This window comes from Protomyctophum parallelum, assembly GCF_964188405.1.
Source record: "Protomyctophum parallelum genome assembly, chromosome: 13".
NCBI lineage: Eukaryota > Metazoa > Chordata > Actinopteri > Myctophiformes > Myctophidae > Protomyctophum > Protomyctophum parallelum.
This window is the reverse complement of record NC_139708.1, coordinates 43,643,390-43,658,788: the sequence shown is the minus strand read 5'-3', so window position 1 is coordinate 43,658,788 and position 15,399 is coordinate 43,643,390. Positions and strand designations below refer to the sequence as shown.

Below are 15,399 nucleotides of genomic sequence, written 5' to 3'. Positions count from 1 at the left end.
CGGTCAGAATGGGCTAGTAGATCACAAAGGCTGTGCAGGTAGATCACATGACATTCCCCCTAAAGAATATTTAATTTAAATATATATATTTTGGGGCATCTGCCACTTGAATTAAGTTGACTTGATTGATTGACTGACTGATAAAAAAAGGGGCCTGTCAGCTCAAACCCAAACTGTTTCCAAGAGTGTTGCTGCGCACAAATGTCGGTATAGATTACAAATGAAATACAAAAAGAACTCGACCTATTCCATTTATCCCCCTTTCCCATTCCAAGTGCATTTGTCTTAACCCATTCTGACCGGGCACCCATTTTGGTGTCGGCATCATGTCGTGCTTTAGCTATTTAAAAATAGCAGATCTACAAGCTCATATCGCGCCACCGAGTGGCGCGATACGAGCTTGTAGGTCTGCTATTTTTTGAAAAATCGAAGAACGACTGACATTTTTTTGAATCTGATCTCAGGTCAGAATGGGTTCATCAGACCAGTGTGTGTCCGGCGGAAACCTCGTATGAATCTGATCTCAGGTCAGAATGGGTTAAATGCAATGCTAGCACCGCTATTCCATCCAAAGCCATTTTCAGCAATGGTACTATAATGTTTTCAGGTGGGTAGATCTTGTTGAGCTGAAAGTAGCTCTCAAGTGTGGACACCGCTCTAGTCGCTCTGGATCAAGAGCGTCTGCTAAATGTCTAAATTGTAATATTGTAAATTGTGATAGTGATCATGGCATTTTCTGTGCTCAAGAGGAGGACTGTAGATGTTTTCATACTTGAGGGCATAGACATTAATAATAATAATAATCTCTATTGTCCCCGAGGGATATTCGCGTCTTCACAGTCTGTTCAAAACACAGAGCACGGGTGCAGTACTTACTTTAGACAGTACTTGGTTTAGACTAGTCATTGGTTAGACAACTATAACCTATCTCAAACCCTCACCCTAAACCTAACCTCCCACGGGGCAGCACACCTAAACCTTAACCCATGTCTAACCAATGACTAGTCTAGACTAAGTATGCAGCCCCAGAGCACATATATATACGAAACGAAACGATACGAAAAAACATGAGGTCCCCACAGTGTACAGAACCATATCCTATCGGCGGGGCAGTTTGTTTGCAGAACAGAGTTTGTGGATATCAGTAGCCGACACAGGTATATAAGTAACCGACTCTGCCCAATGCAGTTCCCTAGCAACGCAAATCCACTGACACGTGCTATGAAATATTTCACAATGGGCCCTGCTACTACTACTACTACTGTGACTAAATCATTCTGGTCCAGGCTGCTGTAGTAAGATATCATAGGTGTAGGTGTAGGTGAATTTTGCATTGTAGTAAGAGTTATGTAATGTTAATTCAGTATAACTAGCAATCAGCAATTATCAGTGGCGTGCACAGACATTTAGAGGGGCAGGTGCTCAAGTGAAAAAGGGCACCTTGTGCAGCACATTTTAGCTATTGAAAAATAGCAGATCTACAAGCTCATAGCGCGCCACCGAGTGGCGCGCTACGAGCTTGTAGGTCTGCTATTTTATTTATTTATCGAAGAGCCAGTGCACTGACATAGAAACATATATCTTTAGATTGTGGGGGGCCTAAATAATATAGTAGAAGCGTTTTTTATCAAGATTTGATCAATGTCACCGCATGGTCCACACGCTACAAATTAGGGAAAAAAATAAACCTTTTTTTTTTAAGAGCACATTGCCAAAAAGGGCAGGGGGTGCTCTAGCACCCCCTAGTGTCTATCTGTGCACGCCACTGGCAATTATGGTGTTGGGTATAGGATGCAGTTGCCATCCTATCTATACCCAACACCACGATTTCTGGTTGATTGCTGGTCGATTGCTGGTTGATTGCTGGTCGATTGCTGGTTGATTGCTGGTCGATTGCTGGTCGATTGCTGGTCGATTGCTGGTCGATTGCTGGTCGATTGCTGGTCGATTGCTGGTCGATTGCTGGTCGATTGCTGGTCAACAAGTATAGCTCTGCGTCCGGCACATAAATTCAACATCGTCTCTGTCGGACGGGGGGGGGAATCCTCATGCGTCCTTTTCAGGAATCTAACTAAAAACAATCCAAAAGTAGCCAATCTTACAAGTTCCAAACACGCGTTTCAAGCTTGCGGATCCGCTATACAGTATGTACTTTGTTATGCTTCTGTGTGACGCTGTGTATAGTGTGGTCAAGTAGTAGGGCATTAACATTTACTAAAAGATCAACAAAAAGTTTGAATATGGAGATGAGAGGTTTCTGTCCCGACAGCGACCTCTTGGCCAAGAGGAGGTTCAGGTCAGTCTTTGACAGAAAGAAAAGAAGCAGATGTTTGGGTCTCCCGACGTGCAGGAGACGCCTTATTCAAAATCACATCTTTAGAACTTAATACTTTATTGTACGCTTGCCAATCTGGGCCACGGCTCTTTTAGCCGACTGGTGACGTACTATACCGTACATGCCATATAGGATTGATTATAGGTCCCGGTTTCGCCTCCCGGAACCCGAGGCTATATACATTATTGCAGCTTTTTTTTAATTAAATTCCAATCTGTTCTGGTGATAATGTCATCATCATATACTGTACGAATGAGGAGGTGGGCCCGCCGTACGCGTACAGCGCGCTCCATCCACCGTAGAAATGGAACCTTTTCTGAAGGGATCACTGCCGACCCGCTGGTTGCAGTTACCCCCCCGCTGTCGGCCCCGGGTCTATTTTTAACCCATTCTGACCGGGCACCCATTTTGTTGTCGGCATCATGTTATGCTTTAGCAATTGAAAAATAGCAGATCTACAAGCTCATATCGCGCCACCGAGTGGCGCGATACGAGCTTGTAGGTCTGCTATTTTTTTTTAAATCGAAGAACGACTGACATTTTTTTTAATCTGATCTCAGGTCAGAATGGGTTCATCAGACCAGTGTGTGTGTCCGGCGGAAACCTCGTATGAATCTGATCTCAGGTCAGAATGGGTTAAGCATGACGCTGCCGCGGTCACGCAGAAACCTCTTATCTCCATGTTGTGACTTTTCGTGACTGAGGAGGAGGAGGAGGAGGAGGAGGAGGAGGAGGGATGCAGTGTATCTATCCTCCAGAGGCACAGTGTGTGTGTGTGTGTGTGTGTGTGCTGCTTTGTCAGTGCTGAAACTCTGACCATTCCCTTTCCAATTCTTCTAGTCACGATTCGGGTAAAACTATTTTACCCATTCTGGGCGGGAACCCCTTTTTTAGCAGATCTACAAGCTCAACGAGCTTGTAGGTGGGTCACTGGAACAACATATTTCCAGATGGGGCTCGGTGGCCAATTACATAATATTCTTGGGGGTCCTTGACATGAAAATGTTTGAGAACGACTGACACAGAAAACACAGGTTTTTCGAGAAAACTTCCAAAGAAAACTTTAGAAGACACTTGTAGAACCGCTCCCAGGTCTAAATGGGTTCATTCGCATCGAGTCATATCGTTGTATCCTCCTTCACTTTAACAACCAAGTGAAGCCGTGAAGTAATGTCATGATTATGAATTGAACACCCAGGACCTGAAGGGAAACAAGACCGCACGCTCGCGTTGAGGGCCAAAAAGTGCCCTCTAATGGGATGTCAGCCCCTGCCCCTCGAACGCCCTCTGCACGTGCCTGGCACCAGTGTAAGGAGCTCAGCAAACATGCCACAGAAAAAGGCTGCCATACTTTACTGAATTTGGAGATTGAGCCACGCGAGAATTACGTGAGCTTAAAGTCTCTTTAGTCCCCCATGGCGTGTCTGACCTGTGGTATATATGACACTATATGTCCTCAACTCAGCCCATGAATAATAGATTTTTGTTACCGTTACATTACCGTTTATTCTTATTATTCACCCCTTAAAGATTCATGCCGATTCATTCTATTATACTGTCTTCTGTGTCAGCGAGCTCCACTCTGCCACCCTGTGGTGGAGAGTAGGTACTGCTGCAGCCACCCCCAGGCGTTGCAGTATCAGCACTTAGGCCTATACAGTACCTAACGTCATGATGGAGGGAACACACGCTCTCACGCAGGCACGCAGGCACAAACACACACACACACACACACACACACACACACACACACACACACACACACACACACACACACACACACACACACACACACTCACACACTTGCCACTGCACAAAACAACACACGCAGACTGGTTGCCGTACATCATGGAAAGTCAAAGTCATTAGATAGATAAAAATAAACCAGATATGATACAATGAACTCACAATCAAACACCACAAGACACAATGACAGTGTCTAGTTAGTAGCATCACTCATCCCAGTGCAGAGATGAATACAATGATGGCGCACGCACACGCACACGCACACACACACATGCCCTTCAACCATCAAAGCAGATAACTCGGCATGTAGCAAGGCTAGAAAAATAGAATAGTATAGAATATAATAGAATAATCTCACAAACACTGTACAATAACCCCATCCTAAACCCCAACCCTGACCTCACTTGGCATGCTGTGGTGGACATTTTTGTCAAAAGCAACAACAACAAAATGTCACGGACATAGAAAATGAGTGGACAGTAATACAGTATTTTTTACCGGAAACAGATAAAGAGCTGGACCTGAATGGGCTATAGCTCTTTATGTCCAAATGGACACTCTCAGTTCATAATGGGGTCCTTATGCGAATTAACCCATTCTGACCGGGCACCCATTTTGGTGTCGGCATCATGTTATGCTTTAGCTATTGAAAAATAGCAGATCTACAAGCTCATATCGCGCCACCGAGTGGCGCGATACGAGCTTGTAGGTCTGCTATTTTTTGAAAAATCGAAGAACGACTGACATTTTTAGAATCTGATCTCAGGTCAGAATAGGTTCATCAGACCAGTGTGTGTCCGGCGGAAACCTCGTATGAATCTGATCTCAGGTCAGAATGGGTTGAGCATTTGATAACCATTAGTAGTAGTTGGACTCCTATAGTGTGCCATGGTGTCGTCATAAATAACTGTCATACTGTACATATTCTGAAGAAAACCTGGAGACTTACTGTACATTTTAACCCATTCTGACCTGAGATCAGATTCATACGGAGGTTTCCACTGGACACCCGCTGGTCTGATTAACCCATTCTGACCCGAGATCGGATTCTAGAAATGTCAGTCGCTCTTCGATTTTTCAAAAATAGCAGACCTACAAGCTCGTATCGCGCCACTCGGTGGGCGCGATATGAGCTTGTAGATCTGCTATTTTTCAATAGCTTAAAGCATAACATGATGCTGACACCAAAATGGGTGCCCGTTCAGAATGGGTTAACAGCGGGAGACCTTAGAGACCAACGGCGAGCGTCGCTTGAATTTCATCTGCTATCGCCCAATCGCAACACCATCGCCGGGCGACGTCGCCCCAAAAGATGAATTATTTGTATCTTTTCGGCCGACGTTTCTCCGCCCACTTTTGCGACCATCGCCTGTTCGCCTGCTATCGCCTCTATCGCCAGTAGTTGCCGGGTCCCGTTGACACATAATGCACTTCCGGAAAATTCGTCTGGCTGTCGCGCCTCTGTTAAAACATACTGTGACATTCAGTAATTGGGTCTTGTGATCAAAATACGAACTTTATAATTGTGTCCAAAGACATAGAATGTCCCCAGGGACACGTGTTGGTGGTGACCATTTGACCAATGCTGGACCTCACAGACACTAACCCTAACCTCAGTACCACATCCACCTGACCTGGCCTGCATGCATGTGTGAAACACCAGGGATGAAATGAAAGAAATGCAGGTTGCTGATCACAGGCAACGACACAGACACACGTCAGCCTCCAGAGGGCGCCAAAAGTGAGATGAGGCCAAAATTGTGGAGCTTGCTCAGTAAAGGCCAGAGAGTATAGTCCATCCGGTTACAGTGTATACTGATCATCACTAACCTTATGTCTCTCTACCTCCCTCTCTCTCTCTCTCTCTCTATCCGTCTGTCCGCCCAGCACTCGACGCTGTCACGTAAGTTCGTGGAGGTGATGACTGAGTACAACACCACGCAGTCCAAGTACCGAGACCGCTGCAAGGACCGCATCCAGAGACAGCTGGAGATCAGTGAGTAACGCGGCCATGCGCACGCACACACACACACACGCACACGCACGCACGCACACACACGCACGCACACACACACACACACACGCACGCACACACACGCACACACGCACACACACGCACGCACACGTCTTCGTTTTGCGTTTAACATTTAACGAGAAATTCTCGAACACAAACGACAGTAGATGCCCGAACTTGGGAAACTGTCTCAGGTTACAGATCACGGGTGTACAGGACACATCGCCTCCTCCATATAAGGCACGGCAAAAAGAAAAGTTCAGCTATCTCGTTTGATATCATTAAAGATGGAGTGCCGTGATTTTTGTACTTTTTCTGTTTTGCATGAGTTAAAGGTATATTCAGTGATTTCACTTAATTCAAATATCACTTATTTTTTTGTTTTGTTGTGATAATCCTCCCTACTATAGAGTGTGCTGACCATATAAGGAGTTCCTCCCTGTCCCCAGTTAACCCCTGGGGGTCAAAAAACCTTAGGTTTAGTTTTTGACTCTCTATCCTGATTGGACGAAAGGCTGGGTCCCACAGCCAAAAACGAAACCTAAGGTTTTTTGAGTGAAATCACTGAATATACCTTTAACATTACTCTAATAGACCCCCAGGTGTGGTTAGAATATTCAAATATGTCTTCCCTGTGTAACACAATTTTAGTGACATCATAACCCTAACCCCTCCCACATTATCATACAATAACAGCTGTGGGCGAGGCTTAAGTTCAGGTGGGCGGTGCTAAGGTGAAAAACATCATTTTGACACTTTCTATAAACCTTTTTGAAATGAAATCTTCTTCCTAGTATAATCAAAATACTAGGATATATAATAATATAATTTATATAATAATAATAATAATATAATGATAATGTTTTGGGGGTTTTTTTGGGGGGGGGGGAGGGAGGATCACGGCACTAAAGACGCCTATACACGTCATAGGCAGTAGGCACCCCGCGGTTTGATTAGAAAAGACGTGTATACACGTCGAGGTTTCTCCCCGGCGACAGTGACTTTTGGCTGTGTGTGTGTGTGTGTGTGTGTACATGAACAGCTGCAGATCCGCCAGTCAATTAAAAGGAGTGATCATTATAGATGAGATGATTATACATCACACACAGACGGTTATAACCCCAGTCCTCATATCATGTTGTTTTACAATGCGACGGTAACACAAAATGCAGATAGATTAACGCACGCACGCACACACACACACACACACACACACACACACACACACACACACACACACACACACACACACACACTCGTGAGTAAATGCAGACTGCAGAGGTGGTGCAGATATTTTCTCAGCAGTGGAGCTCTGACCTTCAGCGTGACAGATGCAAGTCACACACGCGCGCACACACACACACACACACACACACACACACACACACACAGACACACCTGTGTGTGTGTGTGTGACATTAATGTGGTGTAGTAAAATGCGACCATGCCACTAACAGTGTCTCTCTGTTGTTTCTCTCCTCCTCCCTGCATGCTCTCCTGTATATGCATGTGTGTGTGCATGCATATAAATAACTGTTTGTATCTGTGCGTATTCCTGTTTGGTGTTTTCCTGTGTGTGTGTGTGCGTGTGTGTCCTTTTGTGTTTTTCCGTGTTTTTCTCTGTGTGTGTGTGTGTGTGTGCGTGTGCGTGTGTGTGTGTGTACTTACCCCTGCGTGTGTGCGTGCACTCATGTGTTTGTGTGTGCGCGTGTTTGTGCGCTTGTCCGTGTGTGCGTTGCCTATTGCCTACGTGTGTGTCTGTCTGTGTGTGTGTGTGTGTGTGTGTGTGTGTCTGTATGTGCGTACCTACGTGTGCCTACATGCGTGTGTGTGCGTGTGTGCGTGTGTGTGCCTGCGTGCGTGCGTGTGCGTGTGTGTGTGTACGTACGTGCGTACCTATGCGTGCGTCTGTGCGTGTGTGTGTGTGTGTGTGTGTACGTGCGTGCCTATACGCGTGCGTGCGCGCTCTGCAGCCGGGAGGACAACCACCAACGAGGAGCTAGAGGACATGTTGGAGAGTGGCAAGCTGGCCATCTTCACCGATGATGTAAGCAAACGCACCCCGCTAACGTTTCAACGCCACGTTACGCTGCGGCCGCCATAGGCGACGCACAGCGACTGGCTCTGGAGGTGCGTTGTGACATCTGTGTGAACACGGCCGCAGGTCACGGGTCACATGACGTCCAGACCATATATGGGACGACGGCGGTGAGGTTGTCGGCGAGAAAGGCCCCGGGTTTGTGCTCCGCCGCGCGGCCGCGTCCGAGGCCAAGCTAGCAAACGCGACGCCGCGGCGCGACGGAGCAACAACCATGAAGGGTTAACAGTGCGCTCGGGGGCTTTTACGTTGAAGGGCATGCGTCACGTCTCTGAGACGAACGCTTCAATTTAAAAGTCACCACACGTCTGCAGGGGCCACGTGCCATTGGCCAGTACCACGATCACGTGACTTTTAGTGTCTTCTGGTATTGGCCGGTGTCATAACCCTTGTGACGCACTGTTCGTTCACGTTGACTTTTTTGCATTCTCTTTGTTGTTTGTCGTTTTGAAGAAAACACTATATTTTGGTTAAAATAGCTAAAACAGTAGATCTAGAAGTTCTCAACGTGTCACAGTGTGATGCCTTGTGAGCTTGTAGATGTGCTGTTTTCGCTATTCGTCGTGTAGCGAAGTATGTATAGCTGTTAAGTGGTTACGCTAGCAATGCATTGCAACGCACAAGATCTGTTCTCGTCTGCAAGCAACACCGTCATACTACGGAGTATAATTTAGGCTTAATACTGAAACAAATCCTGAAAACATAATTATTTTTGGTTTGTTGGTTTAGAATACCTGCACTGGTAACTAAGGTAACAAGGTTAGGTTTAGGCATAGTTTTATACTGAGGTTAAATTTAAGAATAAGTTAACGAGGTTAGGTTTAGGCATAGTTTTATACTGAGGTTAAATTTAAGAATAAGGTAACGAGGTTAGGTTTAGGCATAGTTTTACTGAAGTTACATTTTTAGGAATACCATGGTGGCGACCGCTCCGAGGTCAACGGTCAATTTGACCCCCGGGGGGGCGAGCGTGTTTTGTTAGGGGCGAGCGGTCTGGCATTCGTCTAAACAGCTAAACAGCAGGCCATGTTGAGAACGTCACAGGGAGAGCTGCTGAGGTCGGACGGTGGTCCATCCGGTACGTGGGTCATTGTGAATCACCGCCCGTCCTATAACGTCCTGTCCGAACCGAACCTGCCCCCCCCCCTCCCCCTCCCCCTCCCCCGCAGATCAAGATGGACTCTCAGATGACCAAGCAGGCCCTGAATGAGATCGAAACCCGGCACACTGAGATCATCAAACTGGAAAACAGCATCCGCGAACTCCACGACATGTTCGTCGACATGGCCATGCTGGTGGAGAGCCAGGTACGACCAGCGTTGTTTTCTTCCTCCACTAAAAACTAGACTCAAATGTTAGGGAGGGACTATAGGGGTCAAGAGATCCAGTATAAGTCATTTTACACTTATTGGTTGCATGCTGAAAATAGCCAATCTACAAGCTCACAACGTTGTGAGCTTGTAGATCGGTTCCTCGATCCGATTCCAATCATTTGATTTGGAGTATCTGCCGATATCGATTTTTTTCCCGATCCGGTATTTCTATTTTTATAGAACACTTATGCCACATCACAATAAGTACAACATCCCAAATCGCAGACAATATCCAATCTTTATATGGATATAATATTGATACTATAGGGATGTCCCGATCGCGTTTCTTTCCCCCGATCCGATCACTTGGAAATGACGTGGCCGGCCTCGATTTCCGATCACGTCATCGGATCGGTACACTTATTCATCCTAGTGCATTGCAGAAGACAAGTAAAACAAATGCATTAAAATCTCTGCGATACAATTGTGTCACACACAAACACACACGCACGCACACACACACACACACACACACACACACACACACACACGCACGCACACACAGGCAGTGACAGATAGATGGAGACAGCCGCGTTAAGCCAGGAGCAGAGGCAATTTCACCTTTTGATCCCAGAATGCACTATTCTTGCAATCGGTTAATAATAGAATGAGTGAAATGACTTCACACAGCAGACAAGGAGTAGTTATCAGAGGCTAACGACGAAGCAGCAGGAAATAACCGGAAGATTCAGGGTGGTGACATCGGAAGTTAACAATGCTCACATGTACTGTACTTAATCGGTATATGTGCTCGTTGCTTGTACTGTATGTTGCATACTAATGGTGTGTGTGTGTGTGTGTGTGTGTGTGTGTGTGTGTGTGTGTGTGTGTGTGTGTGTGTGTGTGTGTGTGTGTGTGTGTGTGTGTGTGTGTGTGTGTGTGCGTGTGCTGTGTGCTGTGTGCTGTGTGCTGTGTGCTGTGTGCTGTGTGTGTGCTGTGTGTGTGTGTGTGTGTGTGCTGTGTGCTGTGTGCTGTGTGTGTGTGTGTGTGTGTGTGTGCTGTGTGTGTGTTGTGTGCGTGTGCGTGTGTGTGTGTGTGCTGTGTGCTGTGTGTGTGTGTGTGTGCTGTGTGTGTGTGTGTGTGTGTGTGTGTGTGTGTGTGTGTGTGTGCGCAGGGAGAGATGATTGACAGAATTGAGTACAACGTGGAACACTCTGTGGACTATGTGGAGCGAGCCGTGTCTGACACCAAGAAGGCCGTCAAGTACCAGAGCCAGGCCCGTAAGGTTGGTACTGCACACACACACACACACACACACACACACACACACACACACACACACACACACACACACACACACACACACACACACACACACACACACACGTACACACCTGTACGGATCCAGGGGTGCCGTCTGCAGTAGCCCTGAAGCAGCCATAAAGGCTACTGCATGTTGTTACTGTTACTGGACAGTACAAACCAGATCATGGCCGTCTCTGTAACTCCCAGTCAGAACTATTGTCATATTTTCAATTCAAACATACGTTTACATTGCCAAAAAAGCAAAACGTGGAACAACACGAATGCAATTTATTGGAAGTCAGAATGTTGACTGCACTCTCTCTCTCTCTCTCTCTCGGACACGGAGAGTATGAGACATGGAGCGGCTCTATACATCTCCGTAAAACGGTGTTTTACCGATTTCGCTATTTGTGTTCAATAACACCATATAAACTGTCCGCCATTACCCTTTTCATGTCGCGCACCCCCCCTAGAGATTGTTCACGCACCCAAAGTGGTGCGCGCATGCACCACAGTTTGGGAAAGCCTGCCCTATACTACATATACAGTATAGACTGAAGTAATTAAAGCGGGACATGTTTGCATGTTTGGAAAATCAGTATTCTGATATTAACCTGGGGGCCGCATTAAGTGATAGTGGGGACCGTGCAGCTGGGCTGTAACGTTGAGCGCGTTCGCACTACTTCCGCACCACATTTTGGTGCCCAAACCGGAGAAAACGCGGGAGTAGACGGTTCTTCCGGGTGGGATTTTATTACTCTACGATGTATGCTGTATACTTTCTGGGATATGAACAGCTCTCTCTCTCTCTCTCTCTCTCTCTCTCTCGCCCCATGCAGAAGAAGATCATGATCATCATCTGCTGTGTAATCCTGGGCGTGGTCCTGGCGTCTAGCATCGGAGGCACGCTGGGCTTCTAGAAAGCCCCGTACGTTGCCTCCGCCGCTGCCGCCATGACGACTGAAAACCCAGCGAAACTCGACGACCGACCGTCCCAATTGACAGCCAGCAGAGAAAAACAAAAGAAAACTACAACAACCAACAACAACAACAACAACAACAACCTACACAACTACAACAAACCAACAACAACCTAAACACCACGCTAAACAAGAATGCTATCCAATGAGGGGAAAAAGCCGACGTACCAAGGTGTTGGGTGGGGGTTGCAAAAACGACAAAGACAAAAAAATATATATATACCAACGATACAAAAAACGCCACCGCATTATAGCTGACATAAATACATAATGTATACGAAACAGAGGGTTACAAATGAGTCTTAATATTTATTACAGATGTACATGTAAATGTATGGAAACATGTGAAGCAACACATGAGGTTAGCTACCCGTTCAAGACATGTATGACCTATAAGATGACTTTTACTTGTTTGTTTTGCTCTTTTTGTTTTTCCCCCTCTTATTTTTTAAGGGTTTCTTTGTTTTTTTGGGAGTCTCTGATGACAGTAACATGTGACTGGTGTGTGGGCTGTGAATTCTGAGAGGCGGGCTCTGGAGCTGAATCCCTTTTCCCTAGAGCTGGTGGGTGTCGGGGTGTGGGGGTTAGGGTTAGGGTTAGGGGGGGACAAGCGTTTAGGAGAAACAAGCGTTCTCCGGTGGGTTTCCGCGCTGCCGTTTCGGAGCAGGTTATACTTCAGAGCTATACTTCTAGGACCTACATTCTAAATGTGCTGTAGAGTCACATTTACTGGCCCAGAATGAAGCCTCTGAAGGACATGCCGCTTCAACTGGCTCTGATTCAGAACACCGTATGACTGCACGTCGACCCCCTCGTCATTGGGAGGTCTATACCGGCCTCGCTATTGGCGCGCAGGCCTCTTAAGATATCTCTCTCATTGGTCGCTCACTTCTGCCATTCACCTTAGTCAGCCTATAAAGTGATCTTAGTCCAGCTAGCCTTATCTGTAAAGGGCAAATCAATCAAAGTTTCTTCATGTTCATTTGTCAAGCAATGGGGGAAGCCCACTCACCCACGCAGCTTTGTAGATTCTGATTGCATTGGTAGATGTCCATGCTGACGGCCTCCCCTTCTGGTCACATCTGTCCAATCACAGAGCAGGGGGGAGGTGCTGTGCGGGTTTCCTCTTTCAATATGATTGGCCTGCAGAAGAAAACCAATAGTTTGACTATGGTGGAAGGTCGGACCGGAGGGGGGAAATTGATGTACATTGAACTATGCAGCTTTAGATATAGATGACTTGTCCCGCCTCCTTCCCCTAAAGATTGCCAATGAGAAATAAGAGTTTGTGTCAGGGTGACCAATGAAACGAGGTGGACGAATAAGCGCACGTGTAAAAGGGCTGTCATTCACTTGTCGCCATGGAAATGGCACGCTAGCTTTTAACACCACAGCAACGACCGAGGTCATATTGGTCAGCTCCGGGCCGTCACGACGTCACGTTCTTCCGGGAGATTCTCAAAATGAAGAGAATGCGTTAAAAAGTAACGAAGAAATGAAAATCCCCAACACCTAATGAACAAACAAGACCCGACGCGAAATACTATAGGAAACCTTACCAACCTTGCTTGCCCCCCCCCCCCCCCTCATAAATAACGACGTTCGTTGTTTGTTTCGGTTTGGTTTGGTTTTGCTTTGTTTTTCGTTTTTTTTGGTTTGTTTGTTGTTTTCTGGAGGAATGTTTGCTAGTTCGTTGCTTGGTTGTTTTTTCCCCCGTGGTGATGCTGTTTCCCAGTGCGTGGCGATGTCCTGTGAGTGTTCGGCCTGCCATCGTAGATTTAGACCTTTACGTCCTAATATGGTTTGATGCCTTTGCCTGTAAGTTTTCCTCTTCCCCCGACCTCCCCACCCCCCACCCCACCCCCACCCCACCCCACACACACACACACACACACACACACACACACACACATCCCTCCTCCACTCTTCCATCTATAGTGTCATATCACACACACACACCGCGTAGATGCCTGAGATAATACAGGTGCTATTGGTGTTCGGGGAGGATTGTGACACGCGTAGCATGCTAGTGTTATATATATAGATTTTTTTTTTTAAGTGGAAAGTTGGGAAACCGCTTAGAGTCAACCCGTCCACGTAACGCTCTATGTACACACAAACTTAATTTTGCGAACATATTAACGAATAATTTCCTTACCAACACATCCTTGTGTATCGTCGTGCTATACTGCATGCTAGCCTTATCATGCTAGCAGCAGTACCCCTATCATGCGGAGGCCTATACGGTACCCGTATCGTGCTAGGGCTAGCAGTAGAGCGTGTTATTTATCATGCCATGGTGGCGACGGCTAGCATCCGGTGTTAACTCTCGCGTTAAGCCATATCATTTTCAACATACACATCTATTTGCCTTATGGTTTGGTCACAACACACTTTTCAGCACAATGGTTATTACCCATGGCACATATCGACACAGCACATGGCTGTTTGCCATGTAGCACAAACTGCCCCCGGACACATACAGACACGCACGGGTGACACGAAAGTATAACACGGTTATGAGGATTTGCGGCTCGATTCGTTGTGGGACTGTGATCGTTGGTTTCGGTGTTGTTTCGGTGTTGTCACGTGTACATCAAGCGTGACGAGGTCCCATTTAAGCAGGGCCACTCAAACTGTGCCGTCAACACAATAGGCTGGTGATCCAAGACAATGTTTCAGTGCCACGTATAGGTTGAATATGCATATTTTTTACTCGAGATATGTTGTGGTCTGTCGTTCATTCTGTACTGCGTTACACAAGAGGCTAGCTAATAATGGTTCAGCACTGCTAATCCTGACTCAGATACAGCCAGCCCACAGCGGCATCCCACCTACAGTGTGTGTGTGTGTGTGTGTGTGTGTGTGTGTGTGTGTGTGTGTGTGTGTGTGTGTGTGTGTGTGTGTGTGCGTGTGTGCGTGTGTGCGTGCGTGCGTGCGTGCGTGCACGTGTGTGTGTGTGTGTGTGTATGTGTGTGAGGAAGATGAGCTGAAGCATTCTGACAGTATGGGGCCACCTCCATGCAACAGTATCTCGGCTCAGCTGTGTATTGCGTCTTGCGCGCGCGAGCGTGTGTGTGCGTCTGTGTGTGTGTGTGTGTGTGTGTGTGTGTGTGTGTGTGGGTGGGATGGGGGGCGTAGAGAGTTGCCTTCCCTTCACCTTGCCTACATACCCCTCCCCCCCTCACTCTCTCACATGAATGCACCGTAAACATACGCCCCATTTCCCGCACACGCCCCCAACAAACATGTACACACTCACAATGTCGAAGCAATAATAATTCAATTGCAAATATACATTATATTTGATAAGATCCGGTGACCTTTGAACATATCACCCGGCTATAGGTGCTTTTCTAGATTCTGTGAGCCCATTCTCCATGTTTATGACATCAGGTTCCAATTTAGCTGTGTTGACATTGATATACTACTTCTATATACCCCACCTCGCCAAGGTACGGGGAAATGAATCAGTGCTTTTTGTCCAATACATGTGTGCTTGTATGTTGCGTTTGTAGTTAGTTAGTTAGTTAGTTAGTAAGTTAGTTAGTGTGTATGTGTTTGCTGTATATGTCCTTGATATTGTAAATACAACAGGACAAGGAGAG

The 15,399-nt window shown here is 46.6% G+C and overlaps 1 protein-coding gene across 1 annotated transcript in view; it reads left to right on the top strand.

The window, feature by feature from the left end:
* The window catches only part of stx1b (syntaxin 1B), a gene marked incomplete at its 3' end in the record, with an annotated part of 103,100 nt that extends 91,369 nt beyond the window's left edge, over positions 1 to 11,731 (top strand). The window contains exons 6-10 of the mRNA XM_083779496.1: positions 5,969 to 6,077; positions 8,069 to 8,142; positions 9,363 to 9,500; positions 10,681 to 10,791; positions 11,651 to 11,731. Of these exons, the coding sequence (XP_083635622.1) occupies positions 5,969 to 6,077; positions 8,069 to 8,142; positions 9,363 to 9,500; positions 10,681 to 10,791; positions 11,651 to 11,731 (513 nt within the window). The remainder of the gene's footprint in view (positions 1 to 5,968; positions 6,078 to 8,068; positions 8,143 to 9,362; positions 9,501 to 10,680; positions 10,792 to 11,650) is intronic.
* Positions 11,732 to 15,399: the final 3,668 nt, after the last annotated feature.